Source organism: Gavialis gangeticus, unplaced genomic scaffold, assembly GCF_001723915.1.
Source record: "Gavialis gangeticus isolate Ggan-Ray unplaced genomic scaffold, GavGan_comp1, whole genome shotgun sequence".
NCBI classification, from domain to species: Eukaryota; Metazoa; Chordata; order Crocodylia; family Gavialidae; genus Gavialis; species Gavialis gangeticus.
This window is the reverse complement of record NW_017729009.1, coordinates 14,949,643-14,976,315: the sequence shown is the minus strand read 5'-3', so window position 1 is coordinate 14,976,315 and position 26,673 is coordinate 14,949,643. Positions and strand designations below refer to the sequence as shown.

At 51.0% G+C, this 26,673-nt stretch overlaps 1 protein-coding gene across 3 annotated transcripts in view; it reads right to left on the bottom strand.

The window, feature by feature from the left end:
* Positions 1 to 26,673, bottom strand: part of RBBP8NL (RBBP8 N-terminal like) — a 33,163-nt gene that overhangs the window by 1,396 nt on the left and 5,094 nt on the right. For all 3 annotated transcript variants that reach the window (XM_019510142.1, XM_019510145.1, XM_019510143.1), the window contains exons 2-13: positions 17,799 to 17,954; positions 16,360 to 16,402; positions 14,778 to 14,873; positions 14,036 to 14,148; positions 12,591 to 12,663; positions 10,712 to 10,881; positions 10,256 to 10,338; positions 8,832 to 8,995; positions 7,008 to 7,830; positions 5,397 to 5,517; positions 2,753 to 2,814; positions 1,662 to 1,788 (exon numbers count right to left, since the gene is read on the bottom strand). In XM_019510142.1, coding sequence (XP_019365687.1) covers positions 1,662 to 1,788; positions 2,753 to 2,814; positions 5,397 to 5,517; positions 7,008 to 7,830; positions 8,832 to 8,995; positions 10,256 to 10,338; positions 10,712 to 10,881; positions 12,591 to 12,663; positions 14,036 to 14,148; positions 14,778 to 14,873; positions 16,360 to 16,402; positions 17,799 to 17,865 — 1,942 coding nt within the window. In that variant the 5' untranslated portion in view covers positions 17,866 to 17,954. The remainder of the gene's footprint in view (positions 1 to 1,661; positions 1,789 to 2,752; positions 2,815 to 5,396; positions 5,518 to 7,007; positions 7,831 to 8,831; positions 8,996 to 10,255; positions 10,339 to 10,711; positions 10,882 to 12,590; positions 12,664 to 14,035; positions 14,149 to 14,777; positions 14,874 to 16,359; positions 16,403 to 17,798; positions 17,955 to 26,673) is intronic.

Genomic DNA, 26,673 nt, shown 5'->3' with positions numbered 1-26,673 from the left:
ACCTGCATTTGTGTGTGTACAAAGTGTGCAGAGTCACTTTGGACTCATGCCCAGGGCAGGTAAGTGCAGGCATAAAGACCTGGTTCTGTGCAGCTGCGTGTGCAGTGGGTTGCTTGGCACTTCTACAGGGAAGATGGGTCTGCATCCCCTACCTGTGCAATCCCAAATCCTGACACCAGGACTGGCCTGACTGACAGGCAACAGTGCCTGTGGTGGCAATAATGCCCAGACAGACGAACATAAGGGCTCTTGTCCCTTCCTACAGGTTTGTGCATCTCTGCCCATGTTCTGCAGGTGACCACACATTCGTGGAATGAAAAGCAAGAAGACCGGGCCCTTCTCACATCCCCACCAACTCTGCATCACCATTGCCACTTCTTGCTCTTGGCGTGACAGCTTCCTCAGCAGTGCCCTGCTATTTGTTTTCAAGAGGAGCTCCTTTTACTGTTTGATCAAGATTTCATTTTCAGCTCTGTCAGGTCTCTGGAGAAGGTAAGGGGTGGTTGGTGCTTGTTCAACAAGCCCCCTTTTATGCTCTGGTGACAGCCCTCCATCCATTTTCTAATGGGTCAACACTGCCCTTTATTTTTGGACTGCACAAAGGCAGCCAGTCTCAGGATATGTAGGAGGGGGCAGTATTTAAGTCTTGATAGGCAGCTGCTTTGTACCTAGCCTTATCAACAACAATTTTCTGCTTATTCACCTATAGGAAATACCAGTACAACACATTCCATTGTTAGGAAGCTGAAACCTCTCCGGCCATGCTTAAAAATCAACAGAGTTTGCATGGAGGCTTTCTCCAAATGTCAATAACTCATTGTTGAGCATTTGGGCCAGTCTGTCAGGCAATGTTTCTTGGAGTTGGCTAACCAAACAGGAAAGACTGACACCTATTAGCTTAGGTGTTAAGAAGTGCTCACTCAGCCGCTCCTGTCCCTAGGTGCCTTGGCTAACCATTAGCAGGAGGCTCCCCTGCCTGGAGATACACAAGTTACCAATGTACAGTGTAATGTGTCTTATCGTCAGGAACCAGAAAAACTCAACTGTGTCACCTTGGGCAAACATTTGCTCAGCATGAAATTCACTGAGTGGAAACAAATGTGTCTAGGCTGGGGAAATGAAAAGGTTGAATTCAAAATTTCATTTAGGATACCAGATCATGAGATCTGGCACCTACAGCTATTCCAGGGACTCAGAGCCCATCCAAGTCAACGGGAAAACCAAGGAATAGGATGGAGACTATTATAATGCCACTACATCAACAGCGTGCCATCGTTTGGCAGTCCTGGCCATGGATACTGCAGAATTTGGGGGGTTCGGAGAGCAACAACAACAATATGGGGGTTGGGAAAGAGATGGCGAAGGTTGCACTGTTACCCTCGGATGACCAGGTGGCAGCAGGAGAGAAGTAGACAAAATGCTGAATGGCAGCCAGGGCCAGGGGCTGGGTGGCAGGTGGCTGTGGTTGAACAAGCCTCCCCTGACTGTGGGCAGTGCCCTGAAGAGGGCGGGAGGAGTTTCCCTAATACAGGGCTTCAGGGAGAATCAATGCAGCCAAAGGGTGGCAAGTTTATGACTGACGCCACTGGCCCTTTCTGTGGCAAAGAGAAATACCCAGTTTCTTCAGCTGGGTCCCTCAGGGCAGCCCTCTGCCTTCCTACCTTTGGCTTGGGGATCCTGCCCTCTTTTCCTTTTCTTTTGCAAAACCTGAGCTTTGTCCTTTGTGCAGAACTGCTCTTCTTCAGCCGGAGCTTCCTGGTGGGGGTCATGCTCCAACGTGGCCACTACCTACACACAAAGTGACAGCGGGTCGGTCATTGGGCTCCCCAGCTTCCCGGGGCTTCGAGGGGTCTGTCGGTGGCAGGCAGGTGTGTGACCTCCCCTATGCAGCAGCACGTGGGTTTTCAATTGTTCGTGAATGCGATGTATGTGATAACCCCACGCCTTTGCCCTTCTCAAATGCTTGTAGAGCGGAGGGCCAGGATTACCAGAGGTGACGAGCAGTTGTGGGCGCCCACCTAGAGAGGCCCGAAAAGGGCCTGATTGTTAGAAAATGCTGGGTTGCTCCCCTGAAAATGAGGATGCTCAAATGTTTCCCAGGTTGGGAACTGGCCCAGGAAACACTACTCCCTTCTGCAAAATCTTGGCCTAGTTGACTAACCTAATCACCCTAATAGTACCCCAAGTGTGAGGTCTGAGCCCATGCAATGGCATTCACACACTGGTTGTCACTGCTGATGGGCCTGTCCTGCCACGGACACCCATGCCTCTCATACAGGGTATCCCCAGCGGGATCTACTGTGTTATTCCAGGGAGAGCAAAGCATCTTCCCATTATCCCTGTTCTCCTGCTACCACCCCGAGATAAAGACAAGGATTTCTCTTCTAGTTTGAGAAAACCTTGCTCCCTCCAATGCAAAGCTCCATCAGCTAGTATCAGGCTGGAAGTCAGGAGGGGGGGAGGGAGGGTTAATTGACTGGGTCTCCAAGGCAGAAACACTTGCCACCTCCCTGTGGGACCCTGGCCAGGTATATGGCCATTCTGTAACCCAGAGGAGTTCCCAAAGTCCATTTAGCCTGGGGAAATAGGAGGGAGATGGTGCTTGTATTGTCTTATTGTTCCACTTTCTGTTGGACATAACATCTCCCTTCCTGACAGAATCACTCTGAGAACTTCAAAAAGCAAAAACCCCAACCTGCAAACATAACCTAAGACAGGGTGTTTTTGGCCATGGGCTGGGAAAGGACCAAACCTCGCTGTCTGTCGTGTCCGGCTCATCCGACTCCTGCTTCACAGACTCCGCTTCATCGTCCTCTAAGGAAACAAGAAAGGAAGGTCACAGGATCATCCTGGGGAGTAACAATCCACCTCCCCTCCCTTGCAGACATTAGACACCCCCATTGCCAGGGTCGCCGGCCCTCAGCAGATCTGTGCAATCTCATGACACTTAAAATAAAAATGAGAAGAAGGGCTGAGACAGTCCAGAGGCACGGGCCCAAGCTCTTCAGTGTGCCCAGGCTGTCCAGTGGAGATACACAAGTTGAAATCCCTCTTCACTGGACTGCTGAACTGGAGTGATGGCTGCCTTGTATTGCTAGGACTCACTAGAGTGCCCCAGTGGGTCTGGACTGGGAGAAAGTCTGAGCCAGCAAGACGTGTGATTTACCTCCACAAGGTGGAGATACCTCACTGGACTTGGAGTTGAATTTTTCTGGGGTAGGGGTGTGCAAGGCCTATCTCTGTGTGTATGCGTGTGCATGCATGCATGGATGTGTATGTGTGTGCATACACACACGTGGGCAGGGTGGCAGTGCTGATTCCCAGAAGAAAAAAGAAGTGACCGCAACACCAAGGGGCAGCGTCAGACGAGCCTGCTGTACCGAAGTGCACCCCCTCCTTTAACCGCCGCGGCTCGAGGAACATTGCACTCCCTCTCTTTTCCTAATCCAGCAAGGCTTTTGCCGGCACAAGGATTGCAGGAACAGGACAGAAATGAGCCCGAGTGGAAGTCCTGAAAAGCTGCCCAAGATTTCATGCCACGGAGACACAGCAGTGAATTTTGTTCACAACAAAAACGATGTCCCCGCACAGCAAAAGGTTTCCACAGCGTACAGAACAGGGCACAGACCTCCAGGCATGTGACCACGCTCACCCCGGCTCCTGACGCACATCCTCCTGTGCTGTCCTCATCTGGGCCAGTTTCTCTTTTTTAAAACAAGAATCTCTCCCCCCACACATGGCTTACACGTTTCAGACCCCTTTGGGAGCCCTTGCACTCTTACACTATCACTCCAGTGGGGTGAGGATCCCTAGCACAGTGCAAAGGTATTCTGTGGACCCTTTTCTGGGCTTGGTGTCAGCCTTAAATTGAAAACCAAAGCAAGCTCTGCATTGTCCCCCACCCAGACAGTAATCAGTTTAAATTCTTCAGTCCTGATTACACCTTCTCAATATATAAAATTGACACAGTGCCCCCTCCCTTCCTCCACAGCTTTTCCCCCCCCCAATGCAAAAATCCAATTCTTTGCACTGGAAAAATGCTCCTAAACCCTTGACACGCCCACAGCCAATTAATCCAGGGTAGCTCAACTTTCCAGCTGAGCCTGTATGTCTGGTCTGGAGACGTGCTGCACTCCCCTCTATTCATGGAGTAAGGTACTGATACTCTCCTACAAACAGAGGGAAACCAGGGGTCAACATCCGGTTGCAATGCCAGTGGAGAAGGACATGCTTATGGCTGGAGGAAGGGTATAGGTGACCTAAATGGAGGGGAAAAAACTTTCTGGGCTGGTGGAAGCAAGAATAGTGGAAAGAAGCTGACGTGAAACCGGTGTACGAGGAGATGGCAGAAGCAGTCCCCTGCCGCTCAACCCACCCTACAGCCAGTGGGAATGTGCAGCGGCAGATGCTAGGAGCCCAAGGTGTATGGCAGGGCTCCATCATGCTGGGATCTGTCTTATCACCCCAGCCCCATTGCCACACACCGGCATCACATCTTGAGGCCAAGACCATGCTGCTGACTCCCCTGGAAGCTTGTGCCTTTGCTCCTCTGTGAACTACAGATTTTTTACTTTGGGAACTGCAATAGTCCCTTGGCGACAGCCTTGCTACATGTGGCTGGATAAGACCTCCTCTGCAGGCTCAGTTCGGGGTACCAGCTTGCGGAAGCTGCCAGGAGCTTGGGCTTTCCTCCGTGTCCACTCCAATGGGTATCTTGGGCAGCCGTTCTCCCTCCTTGCTCCGTGGCAAGTTTGTCTGCAGGAGAAAGGCTCCACATCCTACCCCACAGTGCATCCAGAGTGTTTGTTCCTTAATTGAGGGGCAGATTCACATCTCCATTGCTGGGCTGGTCTTTACGCTCCATGCTGCTGGAGCAAGGCCCTTGGGGAAACAACCTGCTCCAGTCCTGTGCACAGGGGAATCCTGCAACAACCATGAGCCACAGCCTGGCTCCTGTGCCATCTCCCCTTCTGCTGCTCGGTATGGGGCAGAAATGTTGCCTAAATCACCTGCTAGGCTCTTGTGGCAACTGGCACAAAGTGCAGCTGCCCTGAGGCTGCTTTTCCTTGTGTGGGGGCTCAGTGCCTTTGAAAATCAGACCACTTTTGTCTAGACACCTAAATAGGGGTGTAGGGGGCCCAAGTGGAGGCCCCGGCTTGGGCAAGCATAGACGTGGGGAGAGATTTCCAAAAAAAGGGAGGTAAGTGCCTAACTCCTACTAGCTGCCAAGGGGCGCCTGGTGCTTTTGAATTCACCCCCTTGGTATTTAAGCATTGCTTGTTTGCTTGGGAAGCCCAGTCCATTGAGCAACCGGTGCTGGGGAGACCTGCTCACAAGGCTCAAGGCACCCTCTGGTCTGGCCTTTTCAGACGTTTCATTTGCACAGAGCTTTTTACCTGGCTGCGCACCTGGTTCTTGCTTTTGTGCCATAAGACATGTTCTTATCCTGGTCTCTGGATCCAGCTCCGGCTCATGTGATGCTGACTTGCTAGTGGGATGTCCGCATGAGGAAAGGACCTGCAACACAGGCAGTCGTAACGTTAATCACGGGAAGAAGAAACCCCCAACATGAGAGTTAAAAGCACCTTTCTCCACCCAAGCCTCAGGCTAAGGGTTCTGCATATCTGTGGCAACACAGCCTCATGTCCTTCAGGCAGACTCTGTCCATGCACCTTGATTTAAAGCTGGCAAGAGACCCCTGGGAGGTTACAGGTGTAACCTGGGTGGTACTCCAAGAGGTACCCCCTCTCCAACTGAAGGAATCAAAGTGCTGTGGGAGGTGTAGGGAATCTCCTCCCCCTATAGAGCAGAGCCAGACCACCAATGGAGACGTAACCATATACCTTTTAATACTGGGAACATAACAGGCATAAATCAGAGGGTATAGTGGGCACTACAATGCCCTGAGGGGTCAGGATTCAACAAAGGATAGACACTTACACTCAGTGACAAAAAACAGGGTTAACAAAATATAAAACACAAACAGCAGAATAAACAATATGGGTTGGTGAAATATAAAAAGGCACAAAATGCAAAATGACAAGGAAATATAGGGCCTTGGTACCTGGAGGGAACACAATGGCCCCTTCCCACTGCAAGAAGATTTGCTTCTTGTTACTCACTCACCCCAGCTGGGACATGAACCCAGATCTCCCACATGGTAGGAGGAACACTGCCATGCAGCCACCACTGGTGACAGTGCTCCAGCCTGCTAGGGGCCTTGACCTTCCCGGAGCCCCGGCCTCACGTCGAGCTGCCTGGCCTCTGCCTGGAGGAGCTTGAAGCAGAGCTGGGAACCCCTCAGGTCACTGCTCAGATCCTTGCTGGAGCAGGGGAGCCTCTCCTGCTGGCTGCAGCCTCTCCCAGGGGATCCTGGAGCCCAGCGGGAGCCTCTCCTGCTGGCCACACGCCGCACTGCTGAGGGTCCCACTGCTATCTGCAGGTCCTGCTCTTCCAGGGCGCTGCTCCCACCCCACTGGCTCAGCTCTTGCCAGCTCTGTGAAGCTCCTTCCTTGTTGTCCCTTGCTCGTCCCTCCCATGAGTCAGCCCATGCCACCCCTTTTATCCCCCTCCAGGTGACCCAAGGGGCCAATCGGGACACAGGGGGGTGAGTCTCTGGGGCCTGATTGGTGCTGAAAGGGAATCCCAAGCCCTCCAATCATCTTTTGCCCTTTCAAAACCCCTGGGCCAAATCATTACCAGACTGGTGAGGAAAGGGGATCCCAAGTCCTCCAATCATCTTTTGCCCTTTCAAAACCCCTGGGCCAGGTCACTGCCAGCCAGCCCGTCACACAGGGTTTCCATGATCCAGCTCCCGGGTTCTGCTGAAGCTGAGAAAAACAACGTCGACCCGCTGTGACATGCGAGTCTATCCGCGGGTGACCAGATGATACCACAGGCCACTGCAGAGCCGTCAGATCCATGCTCAGGACAATACTAAAGCTCCCTGTATTATGGACCAACACGCACCAGCAGCCTGTACTCACCGGTGCTCAACCAGTACTCACCAGTGTGGCCGCCACATCCTTCTCCTCCTCCTCCTCTTTGGCCCTGATCCGCTCAGACTCATGTGTCACAGGGGGTGGGGTGGTGTGCAGGCGCTGGCTGGAGGCAAGGTGGGATTTCTCAGCTCCTGCTCTCGGCAGCATGCCCGCCTGAGGATCGGGACCTCGGCTGTGAGCTTCACCCTGCTTGGGGGACTGGTGCCAGCGGGTGGGCTTCAGGCTTTCCCTCCCTCTTCCATAATCGGACAGGTCCAGAGGTGTGTCCATGGCACAGTCTTTTGCTGCCTCTGTCTCCTCCCTTTGCTCCAAGTGGTCCCTGTTTAACCAAGGGTGTTTCTCTTCTCTCCCTTCCAAGGGATCCTTCAGTAATGACCCGTCCTCTTTGCCTCCCGCGGCCGTGCCCTGGTGCGGGGAAGGTGGCCACGTGTCCGCTGGGGGGGCAACACCTGGATGGAGATCCCTGACCTCTCGCTGACGCTGGTGGCTCAGGAAGCACTGCAGCTTCTCCCTGTGCTTGAGGAGCTGGAGCTGGCCCTCTAAGTGCTGATCCCTCATATACACCACGGCCCCAGGCAGCTCGAAAATGGCCGCAGGATCCTCCCACTCGTCCTGCGCCCGTGTCCTGCCTTCCGCCTCCCTGGCCCGAAACAGGGGGCTTGGGCAGCTGTTGCTTCTGTTGGTGGCAGGGCACTTGCCCCTGAGTCCAAGCTGGTGCAGGGACAGGTGCTGGTTCAGGAGGCAGAGCTGCTCCTTCCGTGCGGTCAGCTTCAGCGCTTCATAGGAAGAAGCTGCCTGGTGGGAATCCGGCTTGCTTGCTCTCAAGTAACTGAGCGAGACAAAAAAAAGTAAAATAAAATAAAGATGCAAGTTCCCAAGCGAGTCACCCTCAATCCATGCTTCGCGCCTGGCTCTTGCTGCTGACGGGCCAGCATCTCTGCTGAGTTTAAACTTGCCCAGTTCTTTTGAAGATAATGGATCTCTGCCAGGTTACTCCAGCAATGACTTTGGCCCGGCATACCGAAGCAAAACCTGCACGCCCACTTGTGTGTGTAGCTGGACACCCACCCCATGGGTCCAACACAGTGTCATTATGTCTGTGCAAAACCTGCTGGTGTGTGGGGAAACCAGGTGGTCTGGGGTATGTTGCCCCTAGCCTAGAGCTGCTGGTGCAAAAACGAGCGTGTGTCCACCAACTGGCAGGTGGGCACAAACAACTCTACAGTAAAACAGACTTGATATTAGTCACCCTCTTGTCCAACATACCTAGGGCTCCTCTGGGGACCTCCTGAGCTAAAAGCGTAAGCTGCTATAGCTTGAGTTAGAGACCAAGCTTCAGACCGGGAGCTGTGATGGACCTACATGTCTTACATGGGTTCGAAACAGAGGAGATTTGTGGCATTAGGTGGTGACAGGAACAGGAAAACTCAGAGGGGGAAAGCCATGCAGATGAAAGGGTAGTTCCAGGCTGCCAAACCCCAGCTGTATTGAATGGGTGATAGCGTCTTCTTGCCTTCTTCCTTAAGCACACATGAACTCAGAGTACTCTGCTTGGGGAAACTGAGTCCCGGCCTATCACTCTGACTTACCACTTATATGTGCTCGGTTTGTAACTGAGGATGCTCTGGGTATAGCTGTACGGTGGGAAGAAGCAACATGGCATGCAGCTAATCGAGAGGCAAACTAAAGAAAACCACCAGCTGTGCACCAGCTTGCTACAAAGCCCTCAAAGGCAATGGGAATCTTCCAGTCGATTTTGCTGGGAGCTAGATCAGGCCCAAGGAGAGTGGGATATTGGAGAGATGTCAACACTGAGATAACACTACTCACACCTCCAGGCTGGGGCTGTACTCGCGCTCTGGTGAGAGCAGGGGCTTCCTTGCTGGTGGTGACGTTGCTGTCTCGCCAGAGGTTTTCCCGAGGGGGCAAGGCCGGGATCCAGGTCTCACCAAGGCGATGGTCCCATGCAGCTGGTTTGCTATCCTCTGGGCAGGCTAAAAGCACAAGAGAAAAATGTGCTTGAAATTTAGCTTCATCTAAAGATCTGCTGCTGACTGGGGACCAGGCAGAGAAAGATGACAAAAGGAGAAGCTCTGCAGCAGTGAATACATTTTCTCTTCTATCAATTTACATTAATAATTCAAACATGTTGCTAAATTCCCAATGAACAGTGGAATGACGCTGCAGCACTGTGCCAGGATCTGCCTTTTCTTTCCCCGGGAAGGCTGCTCTCCACTTCCGGTTTGTCCAGCAGATTCTGCTTTATTTCTTACTTTCCAGCTGCGCTGACTTACACACCAAGAGGTCAGGCGATCTGTCTAAGGTGAGCTATGACTCTGTGTCTTACCCAGGATATGATCCTTCAAAGCCCCGGTCCTTCATCCCAACTCCCATGTTTACTGCCTTATAGCAGACAGTGCACTAGTGCACCTCCATGCGCAGCATCATCTTTCTGTGCCCTCACATGCCTCTACTTGACATTTTCCCTTCCTGCTTTGAGATGTCACCACCAGCTTCTACCATCCATCATCATTAATTGCTCTCCCAGCTGGCCTGCAGCTTTGCCTCATCTCCCGTGGCATTCAGGTAACTGGCTCCAGGGCCAGAGTTAAAGCATCAGCATGTGTGGATGGGAATATACGCGGGTGTGTTTGAGCTCCCATCAGGAGATACAGTGCTCTGCTTCCCAGACTCTCCAGACCCCGTGCTCAGTGCTCCAGATCAGTCAGGATGCCTCTCCTGAAACACACTCTTTCAAGGCATGGGTAGTTAGGAATGACATCCAAGGTCAAAAGCCAGGCACTTGGAGCCCGGTCTCTCTGAAAGGCAACACCCGTGTCATTTCCAGACCTAAGAAAGTTCCCTAATTATGTATCAGAGAGGGGAGGCAGTGTGATTAGGAGCAGAGTGAATGCCGTTGCAGGACAGCGACTGCCTGCTGCTAGACATGCTAGGAGACATTTCCAGAATATAAGCACGAAAGCAAAGCTGAGGTTTTCACTTCAATAGCCGGAGACACGAGAGCTGCAGCCGAGTTCTTGTTGGATGCTCATGCCCAGTGTTAAGGCATGTGTCAAACATTGGGGTCAGGGCCTGGGACTGGCTGGTTTCTTTTCTTAGTGATCTACCGGGCAAGTTATAAGGGCCTATATAGCATCCAGCTCGCTGCCTATCTGGAGTCAACTCTCCATGGTAAGGACTCTCAGACTTGGTGAGGAAAGCCTGGTGATGCTGGACAACCTCTGGTAGCTTACGGTTTCTGGAACAGAGGCTTCTTGGACAGTGGCACTTGGGGAAATCCTGCTTCCTGGGGAACTCCTCCGTCTTGCAGACTTCTCTGGAAAGAAGGACAGGGCCTGTCACCACCAAAGCTGGCCAGAATTTTGGAGACTCCCTTGCATTTCTCCCCATGCCCTTGCATGCAGTGTACCTAAAAAGCCTGGCCAACCAGGTTGCTAAAACAGACATCAATCAATACACCGCAGCTGGAAAGAGCCAGCCTGGTACCGTGTGCTTTCCAATGAGGATTTCTAAATGACCTGCAGCCACATTTTCTGTTAGGCTCGAGCCAGGTCCTGAAAGCCTCACCCATTGCAGGTGCTAGTGACAGTGCATGCAGTCCCGTGTGCGCTGCTTTATGGTCTATTTGTGCACAGAGGGGTTGCCTGTGTGCCAATGGGGTATGCACCGTAGGTACAGGCAGCCCATACCTTCTTCCAGGTCCTGGCTGGGCAGTTCATGGTGGGTCTCTTCTGCTTCTCTGCTAGCTGCCTTGTCTGTGCCGGCGTTTCGGCTCCCAGGGGAGAGCAGAGCCAAGGGAGAGTCAGGGGTTGAGCTGCTTTCTCTGGAGAGGGAGCGCTGACGCTTGGCCCTGTCACCGCTGCAATGAAAAGCATGCAAAGGCAGAGAAATGAGACGGACAGCACTAGGCTGGATGCGAGCTTAGCACACCACAAAAACCCCTTCCATTCCAGCTCATTGCACCTGAATGGCATGTTGATTCGGGTGTGAACCAACACAGCACCTCACGGCAAAACCCAGCCGGAGCGGCTGACTCTCCCCCTCCTTTTTTCTGGGAGAGATCTCGGCTACACACCAACTTTATGGAAATGGGAGACCCCTCCCCGCTTGCCCCTGCGGCTGTATGGCCAAGGGCAAGCGAAACTTGGGGGCATCCAAAGCCCAAGCTCCCAGGCTTGGCCCTGCATGTAGGATGCCCGCCAATGGATCTGGAAGCACCTGAAGCCCCAGGTGGTGTGGAGGATGTTTGTTGGCAGTAATGATTCACGGATTTGGAATTGATTTGGCTGGTTTGACTTGGAACACGAAAAGTTAAAAAAAAAAGTTTAAAAAAAATGTTTGCTGGAGAGTTTCATGGGAAGCCATGACACTGGCGTGCCTTCAGCGCAACCCAAAAGACAGACCCAAGTTTTCCCAGACGGTCTGTGGCCAACCTGGGGGCTCTGGCTAGGGATTGGGATTTGCTTTCAAACCCCAAAGCAGGGCTGGGGTTGGGGCTGGCAGCCTTGCTGTATGGCTTTGCACAGCTCTAGCTCAGTAAATCAGGCCAGAAGATGGTCTAGAAACCTTTTGGGTGGCAAGAAAGAAGCCGGACATAATAGGGAAAAGTGCTGTTTAAACCGAGAGAACCGTGTGAGTTCCAAAGAAAACACATTTCTGTGCTAATCCCTTTCTAATCATTTTTTTTGGACTTTAAACCCCCAAGGAAAAAAAATGGCTTGTACGTGTTGGCTAATTGGACGTGTTACCTGAGCTTCCCCGCGGTGTTGTGCTGGGTTATTACTTGCTGTGGTTTGCATGCTCTCCCCTCCTAATCCAGCCTGGATTCTCTTCCTGGCAGTTTTTTTCATCAGGAGAAATGTGATCTCTTTCCTGCAGCTCGGTTTTACTGACTCAGAGCCCTGCCGCTCCCTGTAAAGATGTCCTGGCTAACTGCATGCCCCAAGGGTTTTGCCAAGAGGTGCTGGACCTTAATAGGTATCTCCAGAGATTTATGCATCATGGGAATGGATTGGAGGCTGGTGATATCCAAGACCATGCCCTGGCTTCTTCTATTTCCCCTCAGCAAGGCCAGGGCTTTGGTCTACTATTCTAGCAGCTGCGTGCAAGGTGAGTGCTGGGCATGTACTGAGTGCCCTAGGGTCCCCAAGTCTCCTCAGAGACCAGGGACCCAAAATACACTTTTGATCAGAGGAGGGGATCCCCCCCACTATGCCCTAGCAGTGCAGTGAGGGGTCTCCTGCAGGCCCCCTCCCATCCCACTTCCCTCCACCCTCAGGGACCAAGCAGCAACCGCACTTGGCCCCAGTGAGGCACAGAATGAACAGCTTGCATGCTGGGGAGGACAGAAGTGAAGGCAGGGTGGAAACAGGTACCAGATACCTAATGACCCCCTGAAATGAATGGGAGGAGGAGGATCCGGGAACAAAAAGCACGGTGCAGAAGGACTCGGCCAGCCTGAGGAGGCCGTCTCTACTATCTGGGCCAGAAGCATCACTGGCTCACCCATCCCTTGTCTTAGGGGAACCGTCTTGCCAGCCCGACATAGTTAATTCAACCCAAGCTTACTCCAGACTTCGCAACCGCTTCAGCTCTTCCTTCAGAGTTTTATTTTCCTCCTTCAGCCTGTTCATCTCGTTAGCTGCAGAGAGAGGCAAGGAGCACCGTATGTTAGGGGACTGGCCGAGACTTTGCAGGCTGAGTGGCTGGGTGATGAGGGCTGTCCTGCAGATGCGTGCCCTTGATGGGCAGGATAATGAGACGTGCTTAAAAAAAAGCCCCCGACTGAGTCTAAGCAAAGGGGATGGCATTACAGCACCCAAGCTGAGGTCTGCCAGGGCCAGAGGGCAGCTGGAGAAACCTCCCACGACACTGCCCCTCACAACCCGCTTCTCTTGCAGATGGTGAGAGGGCGATGGCACTGGGAAGGCCAAGCAGCAAGTGCTTCAGGCCTCCCAAAGGCTGTTCAGGGTCCTCCGAGGGAGCTCTAGCACTGAGCACCTTGAGGAAAAGCAGGAATTTATATGCCCAGAGACCTCATGTCTACAGCTACCTCCTCTTAAGTAACACTGCTGTCATCTCCCTCCACCTCCCCTGCCAGTGCATGGGCAAATGTCATACAAACGATGACGGCCTAACTGGACCTCCAGAAGGTAGCATGCCCTCAGGGACTGGCCTCACAGCATCAGTCAAGTGCATCGGGGTCTCTCCTGTCCCTCCTGCCAGCTTCACCTTTGGGGGCAATTCTCCCTGGGACAGGGAGGAAGCCAGGAGCGGTTATTCAGAAATGCAGTCTTTGGCACGAGGCCTTAAAGACAATGCACCTGCGTGCTCCCCGGGGACGGAAAGAACCCGTCTCCAAAGAAGCTTGGTCTTTCCTTGTTTCAATTAAAGCAAGATGGATCTTTAGGATGAGAGATGCTACTTTCTGACTGCTCCCAGCAAAGTGGCAGCGCAGGGGAGAGGAGACAGGTGCAGCACAGAGGAGATATACTGCCGCTGTCTGGCTTCTTCGGCGTGGAAGTGATACTTGGGACCGAGGGAGCCAGGGAGAGCAAAGACATAATGAGGAAAGAAACAAGCAGCTGCTGGCACTTTGCTGTCCCTCCCTCCAAAGCAATGCAAAACAAACCAGCACGGCCTCTTCCACCTCTCCCCCACAGGGCTATGTGGATAGAAAGGGAAAAGCACCCCAGGCTTGTGCAGCGCTGGGAGTCATGCCAAGAGCTCAGGCGAGATTAATCATACGTGTTGCTTGGTTTTCATTTACCCGTGCTGAGCTGTTGCTCTAAACTTCCTGTCTTTTGCAGAGCATTGCTTCAGCCCTGCCAAATGCATTCTTTTAGCAATTGTCGATTTTTTTTTAGGCCCGGATAGCTCGAGGTACAAGCCCCGAGATGCTCACCCTGGACCAGCCTGTGCCAGGACTGTGCAGGTAATGGCTGGTGGACACGTTTGCATGTGCAAAGTGCCAGCAAGGCAAAGCTGAAGGGGCATCCAACCTCTGTACGTACTGAGAATGAAGATGTGCTGGAGGCTCTGGAAATGGGAGGTCTCGTACTCATTCTGCTTCTTTTTGGCCAGCTCCTGGGTGACCATGCATCTGTCACAGAGACCTGCTCGCAACCTGAACAGAGAAGCCAGGCTAAGAAGCTTGGTTGGCAGCAAGCTCCCACAGCAGCCAGACCCCTCTCCTCTCATGGTATCAAAACCACATAAGGAGCTAGCATTCATCCTCCCTTACCCCATGCCTCTGCTTTATGAGCCTTTGCACCGAGGTGGAGGGTGCATGATCCTTCCCTCTGCACACAGCGGAAGATGACCCCAGTGAAGAGAGTTTAATATACTCTGTGGCCAGACCCTGCTCCTGGCTGCAACACTGCAAGGGGCTGTGTTGCGTCTGGCTACGCTGCCTCGTAAACCAGAGGGAATACAGCCAGGTCGGCACGGTGCCGCGCATGCATCCATAAACTCTGCTGAACTGCAGGGCAGAGGGGAGCGGGGCTGTCTACACTACTCCCAGCTGGGGACAGCTCCTGAACTGGGTGCTGAGTTAGTGGGACGTCTGCTGGGGCAGGAACGTCCTGGTTCAGGCTGCTAGAAATTTTAGTAGCTCGAGGCTCTGGCGGCTTTGCATTGCAACACCACTTATTAAGAAAAGAGAGGCTTTTGTATTACAGCCCACTCACTGCAGAGCTGCTGGAAAGCAAGCTCCAGGTAGGTGTGGCTGCCAGACAGTTCAGAAACAACTCTTACCTGTTTTCTAAAACTTTAATGTTTTCTTTAAGGCCCTTCTGTTGCTCCCGTAATTGGTGGTTTTTAGCAAACAGCTCTTCGATTCTCTGGGCATCTCTAAGTCAGGAGACAGCACAGGACAAAGCAAGGAAGTTACTGGATTTGTCTCCTAAGCCCTGTTGCTTTCTTCTCAATTTGGGAGGAGGAAGGATTTATAGGCCACCTGGGTCATGCAGTTCATGCTATTCTTATCACTAAAACGCTCTTGCTTGTGCGGGGAAGTCAGTATGCTGGAGGGCAAGGCATGCACAGGTATTACAGGCTGGCTCCAGGGAGTAAGCTGGAGATACTGTCACTGGATACTATCTCCGGGTACCATCTCCCTGCCATGTACAACAGACAGAAACCCCACCTTCAGGGAATGCTATGGTGACAAAGCCAGGCACTCAGTCATTAGGCAATGCAAAACTGTCTGTGCAACCTTAATTTGGCCGCTCTCTGCATATTCATAATTGATACAGTCCTTAATTACATGCCAGTGGACTCGGTGCTCTGGAGGAGCCTGGTGGACACTGGGGATAGGACAGCGACTAGACATGGTTTTAAAACGGGAAGTGCCAGACACCCTTTGCTGCGAGGTGTCACAACTGGTGCTGCCTATAATACTTTGCACCAGTAGTTCCACCTCCCAGGGCCTCATGTTTCAACACAAAAGAAATCTGGGAGTCAGTCTCATCTAGTTGAGAACGCTGCTCCCACCTTGCTTGAGGAGAGGGGCAGGAGGCTGTGATGCCCTGACACCAGCCTGGCACTGCCTGGCTGTGATGCCCTGGCAGCTAGCCTGAAGGCTAGGATCCCCAGGTTGGAAACTCCTGCTTCCTGTGAGGCACCTCCCAAGCAAATAAAACAAACCATGTGGGAAATGCACATCCACCTGGGGAGGCCTGGAGGGAATCCTGCCAAGCTACGTATTGCAAGCAGAGCAAAGAAGGAGATTTTGGTCCGTTGTGTGACGGAAAACTAAATGCAAGGGGGAATCGTTTTGCCCAGTGCAAGATAATGGGGTTATTTGTGTTTTAAGACTTAAAAACACAAGTTCTTTTTACTCAGCCTTAAACTGATGCAGTAAATAACACAGCTAGCTACACAAAAAGCAATGGAGACTCCGGCACAGCGACTGCAAGGTTCTCCACCTCCACCCCACGGCACTGGGCTGCACAGAGGACACAGGCTGCATGAAACTGGTGAGGAGGGAAGCCCCTGGCTGGCTGAGTTACAAACAGGGGCTTTTCGTGCTTTTTCAAAGCTGCGATCAGTACATCTGCTGAGCGGGCTCCCAGGTTAATCTGAATTGCCTGGAGAAGTGAGTGATTCAAGACCTGCCCACTGTCAGGGCACTGTCGATTGCTTTGTGGACCGGAGTGAAGCGAAGATGGCGAGTTTGCTGCTGGGCTTGTCTTTCTAGTATGCTTTGTGCTGATTTAATGGATGCTGAGAGGACCCAGAGCCCGGGAAAGGTGCCTTTTAACATTCCTATGTAGAAATATATAACACAGCCCCCCCCGCTCAGCACAGAGACGGGAACAGAAACCGCCTTACTCACCGACACTTCTGGGTTGTCAGCTCTGCTAGCTTTGTTTGCAGGCCTGGAATAATTAATGGGGGTTCAGGAGATAAGTATTTATTGCTAATGATGGGACATTTCAGAAACAGAACGTTTTCTTCTAACTTCTGGGAAAGCACGGTAACTTAAAGGGACACGGTCGGTTTAAAACTCTCCTTACTAGAAAGTGAGTTTCCTTGCCCGTGCTGTGAGTTTAGTGAACCAGCCGAATATACCTTGAATCATTTTTTAAAAAACCTGCTTTTTCCTGTTTCCTTTTTACTGTTGAACATATCTGAATTTCTTTCCTCTTGGACTGCGAGAGCACACTACTCCAGTTCACTTTTTGCAAGATCTGTTTCGCATTACAACTGGTTATGCAAAACCTAGATTTGGGGTTGGAGTTACCCCAAAACATCACATGGGCTAGGATTACTCAGGGCAAGACTGTACTTATAACCTAAAACAGTGGCTAATGCAACAGTTTATCAGAAAAGCATAGGCTAGAAATGACTCTAATATGACAGCAATTGTTTTGTTGGGTTTTTTTTCTTGATGATCTGAGTTTGAACACACGTACTATTCATTCTCTAGAGGGGGAAAAACATCACCCCCCATCATTCTGCTCAAGTTCTACTTTCTCATTGACTATTTAGTATCCAAAAGTATTACCCACTTGCCTAACAGGCAAACGGCTTCCTATTTATATTATCCTGCGAAGGCTTTCATTACTCCCTAGCTGTGTTAGCCCAGACCAGTTTGACAGCTCAGGGGCTGACAGCTGCACACAGGAGACTGGGGATGAACCCAGGGCAGGCAGCAGGAGAGTGAGGGCGGTAGCATCCTCGGTGTTTTAGTTGAGTGGGAGCATTCGGTTGCCGTGCACCGCTCTGGAGCATCCTTTATGGGAATGACACTATATCATACCCTGTGGAAGGATGTTTGGGAATAGGAAAACAGACACCCGTATCCCTTAGTGGTGCAGAGTTACTGATTTCTACAGCATGCTCCGTGCCAAAAATTCAGGATGAAGGCATACGGTCTGATGGGTTCGATCAGGAGCACATGCCATCCAGGCTCTGTTTGGCAAGCCCGGCCACATTATAGGGCGAATACACTGGCACTGACCCCTCTGTGTGGTCAGGCTGACATCCCAGCATGTCTGGAAAGCTAAAGCTCCTAAAACAGCAAGTTGCCCCCAGACCTCCAGCCTCGGGGCTGCGATCTAACCCTCCTTCCTTGCCCCCCAATTAGTGATACTTGAGAAGGAAATGACTGTTGAGCTGGGGGCTCCTTTCCCATGCCTGAGGCTCAGCAGACTTACTCCCTCTCTAGGTTATTTGGAGCTAGACAGGAGAGTCTGACTTTGTTTGCGCACTTACTTCTTAGAAAGAAATTGTTTTGCCCCTTTCAACAAATGTTCTTGAGTGTCTCCTTACCGAGGACCTCTTTCTCATGGATTTCCTTGAGCTTGTTCAGGAACTCTGCAAAGCTGTCTGTGCTCATGTTCAAGGGTATATGAGAAGCCCGGGTTTGGGTGCAAATCTTCTGCTTTCAGGTCCGGATTGTGCCTTTTTTATCTTTTATGTCTCAGCCTGAGATAAAAGCACACAATGAAAAGCCCCATGTAAGTTTTGTGATTTTGCAAAGGTTAAAAAAAAAATAATTGCACAAGCTGATACGCAGACAGCCAAATCTTTCCTAAAGCATTACAAATAGGGCACATGTTCCAGAGGTCAGACCTCAAAGCCTGGCTTCTCTTTTCTATTTTGCACTCACAAGTTGTGGGTGGAAATGATGACAGGTGCAATTTGGCAACGGTAGTCCTCACTTGCAGGTGCCAGCTGTACTTGAAGATACAAACCAGGGCTGTGAACTAATATAGATCATGCCTGCAATGAACTGTTTCTAAAAATTGGATCTGGAATTATATTTCTGTGCAAAATGAGGGCTTGGAAAGGGAGACCTATTTTGGGCTAAGCTAAAACCCAGGGACTGGCAGGGAGGCTGAATTTACATTGCCCTTTTAATGACTGAGACCAGAAAAGGCAGGGCATCTCCTAGTAGGCCAACTGAATGGGCCTCACATGCCTTTCTGGGAGGTGCAGGTTAGTGAGCCCGGGGCATCATTGCTGCCAGAAGAATCAGAGTGAAAAAAAAAGATTGAAAAGCCTCTAACCTCCCTGTTTTCCACAGAAGGAGTCTGAAACACCTTTGCCGTGAAGCAGACTAATTACACAAAGTCAACCCTGGTTTTCTGTGCCTTTTTTGATCGGAGGATTGCAAAACAGCCCCAAGGTTAGTGAATTCAGCCTCAGAAATGCCCCAGTGAGACAGGGAAGGAAGTGTTAACAGCTCCATTTCACAGAAAGACTAAACGAATGGCCAACACGGCCCAGGAAGCTGCATGGCAAAGAGACTGCATCCCCTTTTATCCTAACCAGTTTCTAAGACCATGAAAGAAAAGCTGTTTCAGACAGAGCCTTGCTGCTCCGCTCCACTAGCAATATTGAGGTATTTGTACCTGGGCGGCTCAGCAGTCAGGACACTTGCAGCATCGGGGTTCAGCTCTCTGCTCCATCTGTCACTTGGCCTTTCTGTTAACACGTCTCACCTTGCAGGCATATGGAGAGGTGGGTTGTGGTGTGGTGCCAGCTAAGCATCCTCAACACACTACAGCCCTAGTTTTAACAAGTGCTTTTCTTCTCCTCTGTTCAACGACCCACACAAGCAAGGGAGGCAGGGGAAAATGACCCCCTTTCCAAGGGCAAGTACAACCTGGGAGACACTGGGTGTGTCTACACGTGCATTAATGCACTGTAGTTAATGCACATTAAGTTTAGGACCTGTAATAACAAGTACTAACTCAATGTGCAGTAACTGCTGCTCCTGCGCAATAGCGCTGGCTCACAGCTTTTTAGTGATGCTAATGCGCGGTAGACTAATTGTACTGTCCATCAGCACATTAGCACGGCTTGCCGTGAGATGCTAATGCACAGTAGAATAAATCTACTGAGCATTTAGCATCTTGTGTAGATGGGCCCACTGAGTCCTAGCCAATAGACAAAGTGACCCACCAAGCAAACTGTTGATTTATTTTAATTTCAGTGGTCACAACCTCAGGAGTTACCGGCTGTAAACATTAGAGCAAATCTGCAAGTTAACCCATGAACCTGTAGCCACTAAAGATAGATATTGGCCGAAGTCCTTTCCTTTTTTTCAGCAGGCCAATTCCTTGGTTGCCTCAGTTCTGCTGGACAGAATCAGGGCCGATCAATAGGGTTTCTTGTAAAACCAAGGGAGATTTCTCTTTACATTAAGGGGCAGTGGCCTGTGGTTTAGGGCATCAGCTTCCAGCCCGGCTCCCCTGTCACTCGGAAACAACCGCCGAGTTCTCAGGTAGTCGTGGATTTATTTTAGTTTAGTGATAAACTCAGTGATCATCTCAGTAGATTTCCAAAACTGAGAAAAGGGGTGTTGGGAAAGAGATGCAGACATAAGCTTTCTCCAGGATCAGTACATGGCTCGGGATAAATTAGTCTTTTTCCACTGAAAAGTTAGATTTTGGTCTCATCTACAGTCAGTCCCATTCAGAATACGGTGAATTTGTTAACAGGAACGCAGGCCTGAACAGATCGCAGGTTACTGAAATACATACACATACACGTGCTTGTGTGCAGAGTGCATGGGTTTATCTGTATTTTTGAAAAGACCAGCATTGACATTGTTTGTGAGGGCTGTATCGCTTTTGCAGCTTCAAGCTGTCCTGCAGCATCATGCACCGAGGTTTAGCACTGCATGCACAGCGGGTTTCCTGTTTCACTCCTGTTGCAGGTTTGCACGTGCATTTGTCTGCATTCATAAAACAGATGCACTCTATCAGCTATGCAGGCACAACTGGAGCCAGAAGTTGAGAAGGGCCTCATTTTTAATAGATTTGGCATTTGCCTGTGAGTATAAATGATACGTGCAGTTGGGGTATAGTGACCATGGATGCATAGGCAAAATGGATGCGTAGCTGCATGTGCCTGTGGCGACAAGATGCATAACAAAAGATCATAGCGATTGTACCCACAGATGAGACATTCAGCTGTATGCCCAGGCTTTTTGAACACCAGCCTCCTTGCTTTATCAGCAGCTAGCCCAAAAAATGGAGGAGGGATCACCGTGCCTTGAGAAAACTTAAAAAAAAAAAAAATCAATTTCTTTTGTTGCTACTTCCCACGGTAGTAAAAAGCCCCTCCTCTAAGGAAAGGGATCTTGGTGCACCTGTATGTCCCACACCCAAACCGCGTGGGACACTGTCATAGCTTGCCAGTGCAGCGGCTCGTATCATTAACAGACTTCTTTGGAATTAGCAACCGTGAAATGGAGTCAGGAACAGATCCATCGTGCGGTCGCTCAATCTCCGTAACCGTATTCGGTAGCGACCTGGTGTCAGCCGCATGCGCATCTCTTCCTGAAAGCCACTGTTGAGTGAAGTTCGGTACATGAGAGTTGCATCCTTCGCTGCTAACTCTGCAGGGCCCGGCTGCAATCCGGGACGACGGCTGCTACGTGCACAGAGTCCAGCCTGCTTTCTGCTCGGACTGGCCAGGTTGGCCTGAGTGCCGGGCTCACGTTCAGACTCAAGAACACATTTTCTCAAGAAGAAGCCCTTACGGTCCCTCCAAGCTTGCTCGGAAAATACAGACCTCTCTGCAAAGTGCAGGAGCTCTGTTTTCTTTCCCCGTGGCCACACGCTGACCGTGATGTCAGTCCGCATTGGGCTCTGAGCTTCCCTTGATGGCTGGTACCTCCAGCGGCTCCGGGTTTCCTCAGACCACTGGCTCCATGGCCAAGGAGGATTTATTGAGGGAGATTTATTGACGAAGACCAGACTCCAGAGTACCGCAGGAGGAGGCTCACTCCTCCAAACAGTGATTTCTTTTACAGCGCGAGCCCTTTCTGAGGAGCTGTCAGGGTAATATATGCCCACTCACCCCCGCTATGCTGCACCGACACCGTGCGGAGTGGGAGCCTTTAGGCGCGCCATCGAAGCGGGACTGGCCATATTTCAAAGTGACAAGTGCACTTTCCAAACAGAGCCTCGGTGTTGGGAGGGAGCTCGTTATTTTGAGGACAGACCTGAATGGGGAGGCAAGCTTGCCACGACACATCCAGCCTGTCTCCGTAAATCCAGCAGGGTCTGAAAAACCTGCTCCCCTGGAGCCTCTCCAGGGAGCATCTGCCTTAGGCAGGACAGCCTTGGCTGCATGCAGCGGTGCTGCGAGACAGCAAGGGCATCATTTAGGCAAGAGCGGGAAGGGCCAGTAGTGCCTGGCTCCCTGGGTGAGTTTTCCAGCCAGCCTTTCCCAACACTTCAACCAGCTCCATGTCCTACTGTCACCCCTACTGCTCCCCGCAACTTGGGAGCTGGCTTATTCTCTTTGTGGTGAGAAAAAGGCACATGGAGTAGCCCCTATGGGAATAGCCCTGGTGGGAAGACTCATATGACCAAGGGTATGAGATGCTGGGGAAAGCCGGATGCTAAGGGTTGTCTTAGCCTCTGCCACCGTGTGTCTCATACACGTGCACATTATATGTACGCGCGCGTGCTTTGTGCTGCGGCAATCAGCTCCTTCCTGCAGGCCGGTGTGCTGCCCTAAGTGCAGAGATCTCCTTCTCTCCCCACAGGTTTCTCGTGGCTTCCTCCAACCTGCCGGTGCCAGCTCCGGCCATGGTGTCCTGAGCAAGACAACTAGTTTTTACTCAATTGTCCTAATTTCTTCCCATCTCCAGGCACAACCCTAAGGTTGCCGACACTATTCCAAAGAAATGGCAGAGCAGCCTGGTGTACGAGAGCCTCACACCCGATTTTGAAAGGCGGCTGCCTATTGCATCCTCTCTCAGCCTGGCAGACCTGCGTGCTCACATTCACAACCCTGGCCTCTGTCCAAGTAAATCAGATAATTGTGCTTTTAGCTACCTGCTGTCGTGCACAATTACAGCTTTTGGGGCTATTCTCTGGACACCTGCCTTTGAGAACATAACCCTCTGTGGTTTCTGGTTCCTCGGTGGTTTTCCCAGCCTGTCATTACTGTCAGTGGTGTTTGTCAGGCTCATTCAGAGCCCGGAGTTAGCTCCTCTGGGAAGCTGTGCAGGGGCAGGACTTCCATGCAGCTCGGATTGCAGCTCAAGGATTGCGCCAGTGGCAAAAACTTCACCTGGACCCCGTTTGCTTTGTGGAAGCTGAATAAGAGGCAATTAGCAAGAAAACTTGCCATGCACAGGGCCCTGCAGCTTTAACGCTGCGAGAGCAGTTAAGCGGAGTGGCTTAAGCTACCAGATCTTTCCCGATCAGCCGTGTTGGAGCTCTTCAACATGAGAATGGATTTTTGTAATACGCCTTCTGATACATGATTACCGGACTGGGACGGCTTTCGCGAGCCTACCTTTCATTCCTCGGCGACTCCTACCCGCTCCTGCCTAATTTTAGAACTATAAATTGAATTTATACTGAGCCAGGCTGGACAATCAGTCATGGAAAATCTGCAGTGCCAGGAGTATTTTGCACTCCAGAGTGAAGCTGTTTGGCTTTCCTGATGTATTGCCTACTTTGCAACTTTTGCCGGGCATTTATTTATTTTTTTCGTTTGCACAACGGACTTAAGGTGGCATCCTACGATGGAGCTCGCCGCTTATGAAGAACAAGCTGCGCTTTGCTCTGGGGTGTTGCAAAGGTGCTGGGAAGTTGCAGAATGTGCCACGTTATTGCAAAGAAGAACTGCAGGATTTGCAGGCTCCGGGTGTAGGATGAGGGCGTGTGCCTGCACCTCACAGAACCAGGCAAACCGCTACCAGTCACAACAGCAGCGTGTTAAAGCCATCTGGCATGGGGGGAAGTCACTGTGTATAGTACGGGGCAGTGCAGACTGGTCTAGCTATACTGGTGCAAACTGCAGTAGCTTCATTGGTACAAATCCACATTGCACATACTTGTATGTGCGTCTGTCAACTATCTACGCAGAGGGTGCCTACAGCAGTGCAAAAGCCACTGGGCACACACGTCCCTGCTTTATTTGCAGGTACAAGTGATATGATGGCCTTGATTGAGGCAACCTCATTAGTGTTACCATGATGGCTTTAAAACCAGCTATCCTTGAGTGGCAGTGAGGTTATTTTGCAGCAGGGGGCTGCAGGGAAAAGCCTGGCTTTGGAAAGGAGACACAATGCCTATTTATTACATTCAGATGGGCTATATTTTAGTGCAAGAGAAAAATGACGGCAAATCTAGCCAGGGAGGGCTTAATGCTCAAGTCCCAGCCTGCAGAGTTACTTATTTACTTAAATCCGGTAAAGTATATGTTACCAGCATACAGTGGGGAGGGAGGGGAGGAAAGTTTTTTTTTTCCCTTTTCCAGCTTGCCTCTGATGACTTCTATTGTCTGCTGTGACACACAGACATGTGAATGCACCAAAGAGCCCTTTCATCTCTTCTGGGCATGATCAGACATCCATAGGGGTAAGATGTTCAAAGAGGGTCATTAGACCTACCTTTCAGATGACCAGTTCCCTGTGCATCCTCATCCAAAAGGGTCATCATTTGAAGCCTGCCAACAGATCTTGCACACGAGAGCAATCTCATGGGGGGGGGAAGTTGGGGAGTAATGACACCCCTTAGGTCAGGTCATTACACTGTGATTATAGGAGACATTAGTTACTTGAAATTAGTTACTGGAACGGGATTTCCTAAAAAAGCACCAGTGCAGGTCAATCAGAGCTCCCCACTTTTGCAAAAGCGAGCCCTTCTGCTTATCTGCTTTTGTAAATGCTTCGCTATGAAACAAAATATACTTTGAAATGCAAAGTGGCTTTGCAGCAGGAGACTGAGAGGCTGCTTCTCTCTCCAAATCAATATGTTACTGGAACCAAGCTTGTGGGAAATTTTTCAGCCAGCTCTAGCAGTGGACTCTCTCTCCACGAGATGCCACACAGTGCCCCTGGCAGGTTAAGGCCAGGACTGGAACGGCAGGAAAATGAATGGGGCATGGTAGGCTCGTGGAGCTGAGCACCATCTGCTTGGCAAAGAATGGTATTACATAGTTGTCCACAGCCAGCCTCAGCACAGGCCAGATCCAAAGTTTACTGCCTTCAACAGTAATCTTTGCATTGATTTCAATGGGCTTTGGCTGAGCACCTAGGCTTGTACACAGTGGTGATGATGGAGAAGAAAATAATAACGCTTGATCTTTCTCTAAGGGGAACCACTTACTGCTCCATGAAGGTTTCTCCCCATTTTACAGGTAGTTTCACTGAGGTGCTGCCATGTTTTGCTCAAGGCTACATGGGGAAGAAGCAGCAGAGCCAGGAACAGAACGCAGAGCACCAGGCTCTAGCAAACTCCACCTCTCAGTCGCATGCCTTCCCCTTTGAAAAACTCTTTCAAAAGAAAAATCATTTCAAAACTCTGGTGGCCACAGCCCTGGAGAGACCCTTGGTAGGTTTGATAACAATGCAAATGACTGTTGGCTGGAATGAGAACAGACTGAGCAGGTGCCATGGACTCTGTACTGCGAACAACTAATGGAGAGTCTCCCTCACCTCAAGCAGCAAGGACCTGGCTATGAGTCTTATGCTTCTTGCCACTCTGAAGTTCCCAGGTCATTATCAGTGCATTACGCTCTCTCCTCATCACCATCTATGGCTAATTTTGCCTCTCCTTGAAAGTTTCGCCCCATACCACTTTGCTTCAGTCCTTTTTAAAACGGTATTTCTAACATTAGCGTTTCCATGTCAGGCTGGCGCTTGCATTCACAGTGACTACACCCCAACACTGGCATGCAGAAACACACACGGCTTAGACAGAGGGAGTGGGGACCTGAGAAGTTTGCAGCTGCAGCCAGGCTTTCCTTGCTGGACCCAAGTCCCATTTGGCCAATTCTCTTCAGCGTACCAAATTCATGGTTGCGCTGCAGCAGACCAATTTGTGGAAAGCCGAGCTATTTTGCACCTGAATTCCCCTGTTGCCACAGTAGTCAGAACAGGAGTGCAGCCGGGGCAGGATCATGGGCATTAGCAACAGCAGGTCTGGGAGGACTTCAGGAAAAATGCTCAAAAATGCAGTGTCCACATCAGTCTGGCTCTTGTTCTGCTTCCCCTCCAACGGGTTTTACCCCACACATGATGATTCAAATTGGAGAATTAAGGAAGAATAAAGAATTTTTGTCACCTGAATGAACATAACAGTGTCACGATAAATTAGCAAGCTCTGCTCCAGCCGACTGGCTCTATCCTAGTACATCTGGCCTCTCTAGGAAATGATTGTGCAAATAAACACAATCCATGTCTGTCCACTGGATGTGACGCATGCAAAGAAGCTCTTAACTGAATTGGCTTTTGCCTCTAGAGCTATTGAGAAGAATGGTCCTGGAAGGGCAGGTGCTGCCCAGTTCCTGACAGCCCCAGCTGAACTGGGGATGCCTTTTATATGTCTTTGCACTGGCTGATTTATCCTGTGGATGGGGACCAAACCTAAAGCATAAGACAAGGAGTTTTATATCAAAGGAGCTTGGCTGTGGCTGGCTGAGACTGGTGGAGGTGATGTCTCCTCCCCGAAGTGACACAAAGCAGCTAGGAACGGGTTGGTGTTCCTCGTACTAGGTTACATGCCCTTGACTCTAAAGGGCTGGGGGGTTGCAGGTCACTTTTCTTGTATCGGTCAGGAATCAATACAAGACATTGTGCTAAGGCAACCAACAAGCTGCTCCCCGTCCATCTAAAATGACCTGAAACGCCCTTGCTTCAAGGCTCAATGGGACCGATACACCTGGAAGGGCTTGCATGCAAGCAGCCTCAACGCCAAATGCTCCAAGTTCCTACTCAGGGATACAGTGTGAAATTGTTTCAGGGCACCAGCACCATCCTCATGCTTCAGTGGCACCCGCAACAGCTTGTTCTGCGATCTTATCGGCTCTCGCAAGCCGAGCAGGGTCGTGCCAGGTCAACCTCGGGTTGGGAACCCAACCAATGACATTCAAGTGCTATCAGGTGCCTTGCAGGTATTGTGGCAGGTGGCAGTCTTTGCTCTGAGTCAGCACTCAGCCGGCGTTTGCAGCAGGACACAGGGACCGTCTTTGAGATAAGGAACCGGACAGTGTGTGAAGGAACCAGCTTCAGCTTCCTGATTCCTTGGTCAGCTCTGGCTGCAATGAAGTTTAAAACTACTTTATGCGGTGCCACGGGAATGGCTCCCTAAGCTAATGCAACGTTGCTGGGACTCTGGAAATCCTCCTTGCGCCCTGGAGGCATCCTCTAGCATGGTGGTCCTCGGTC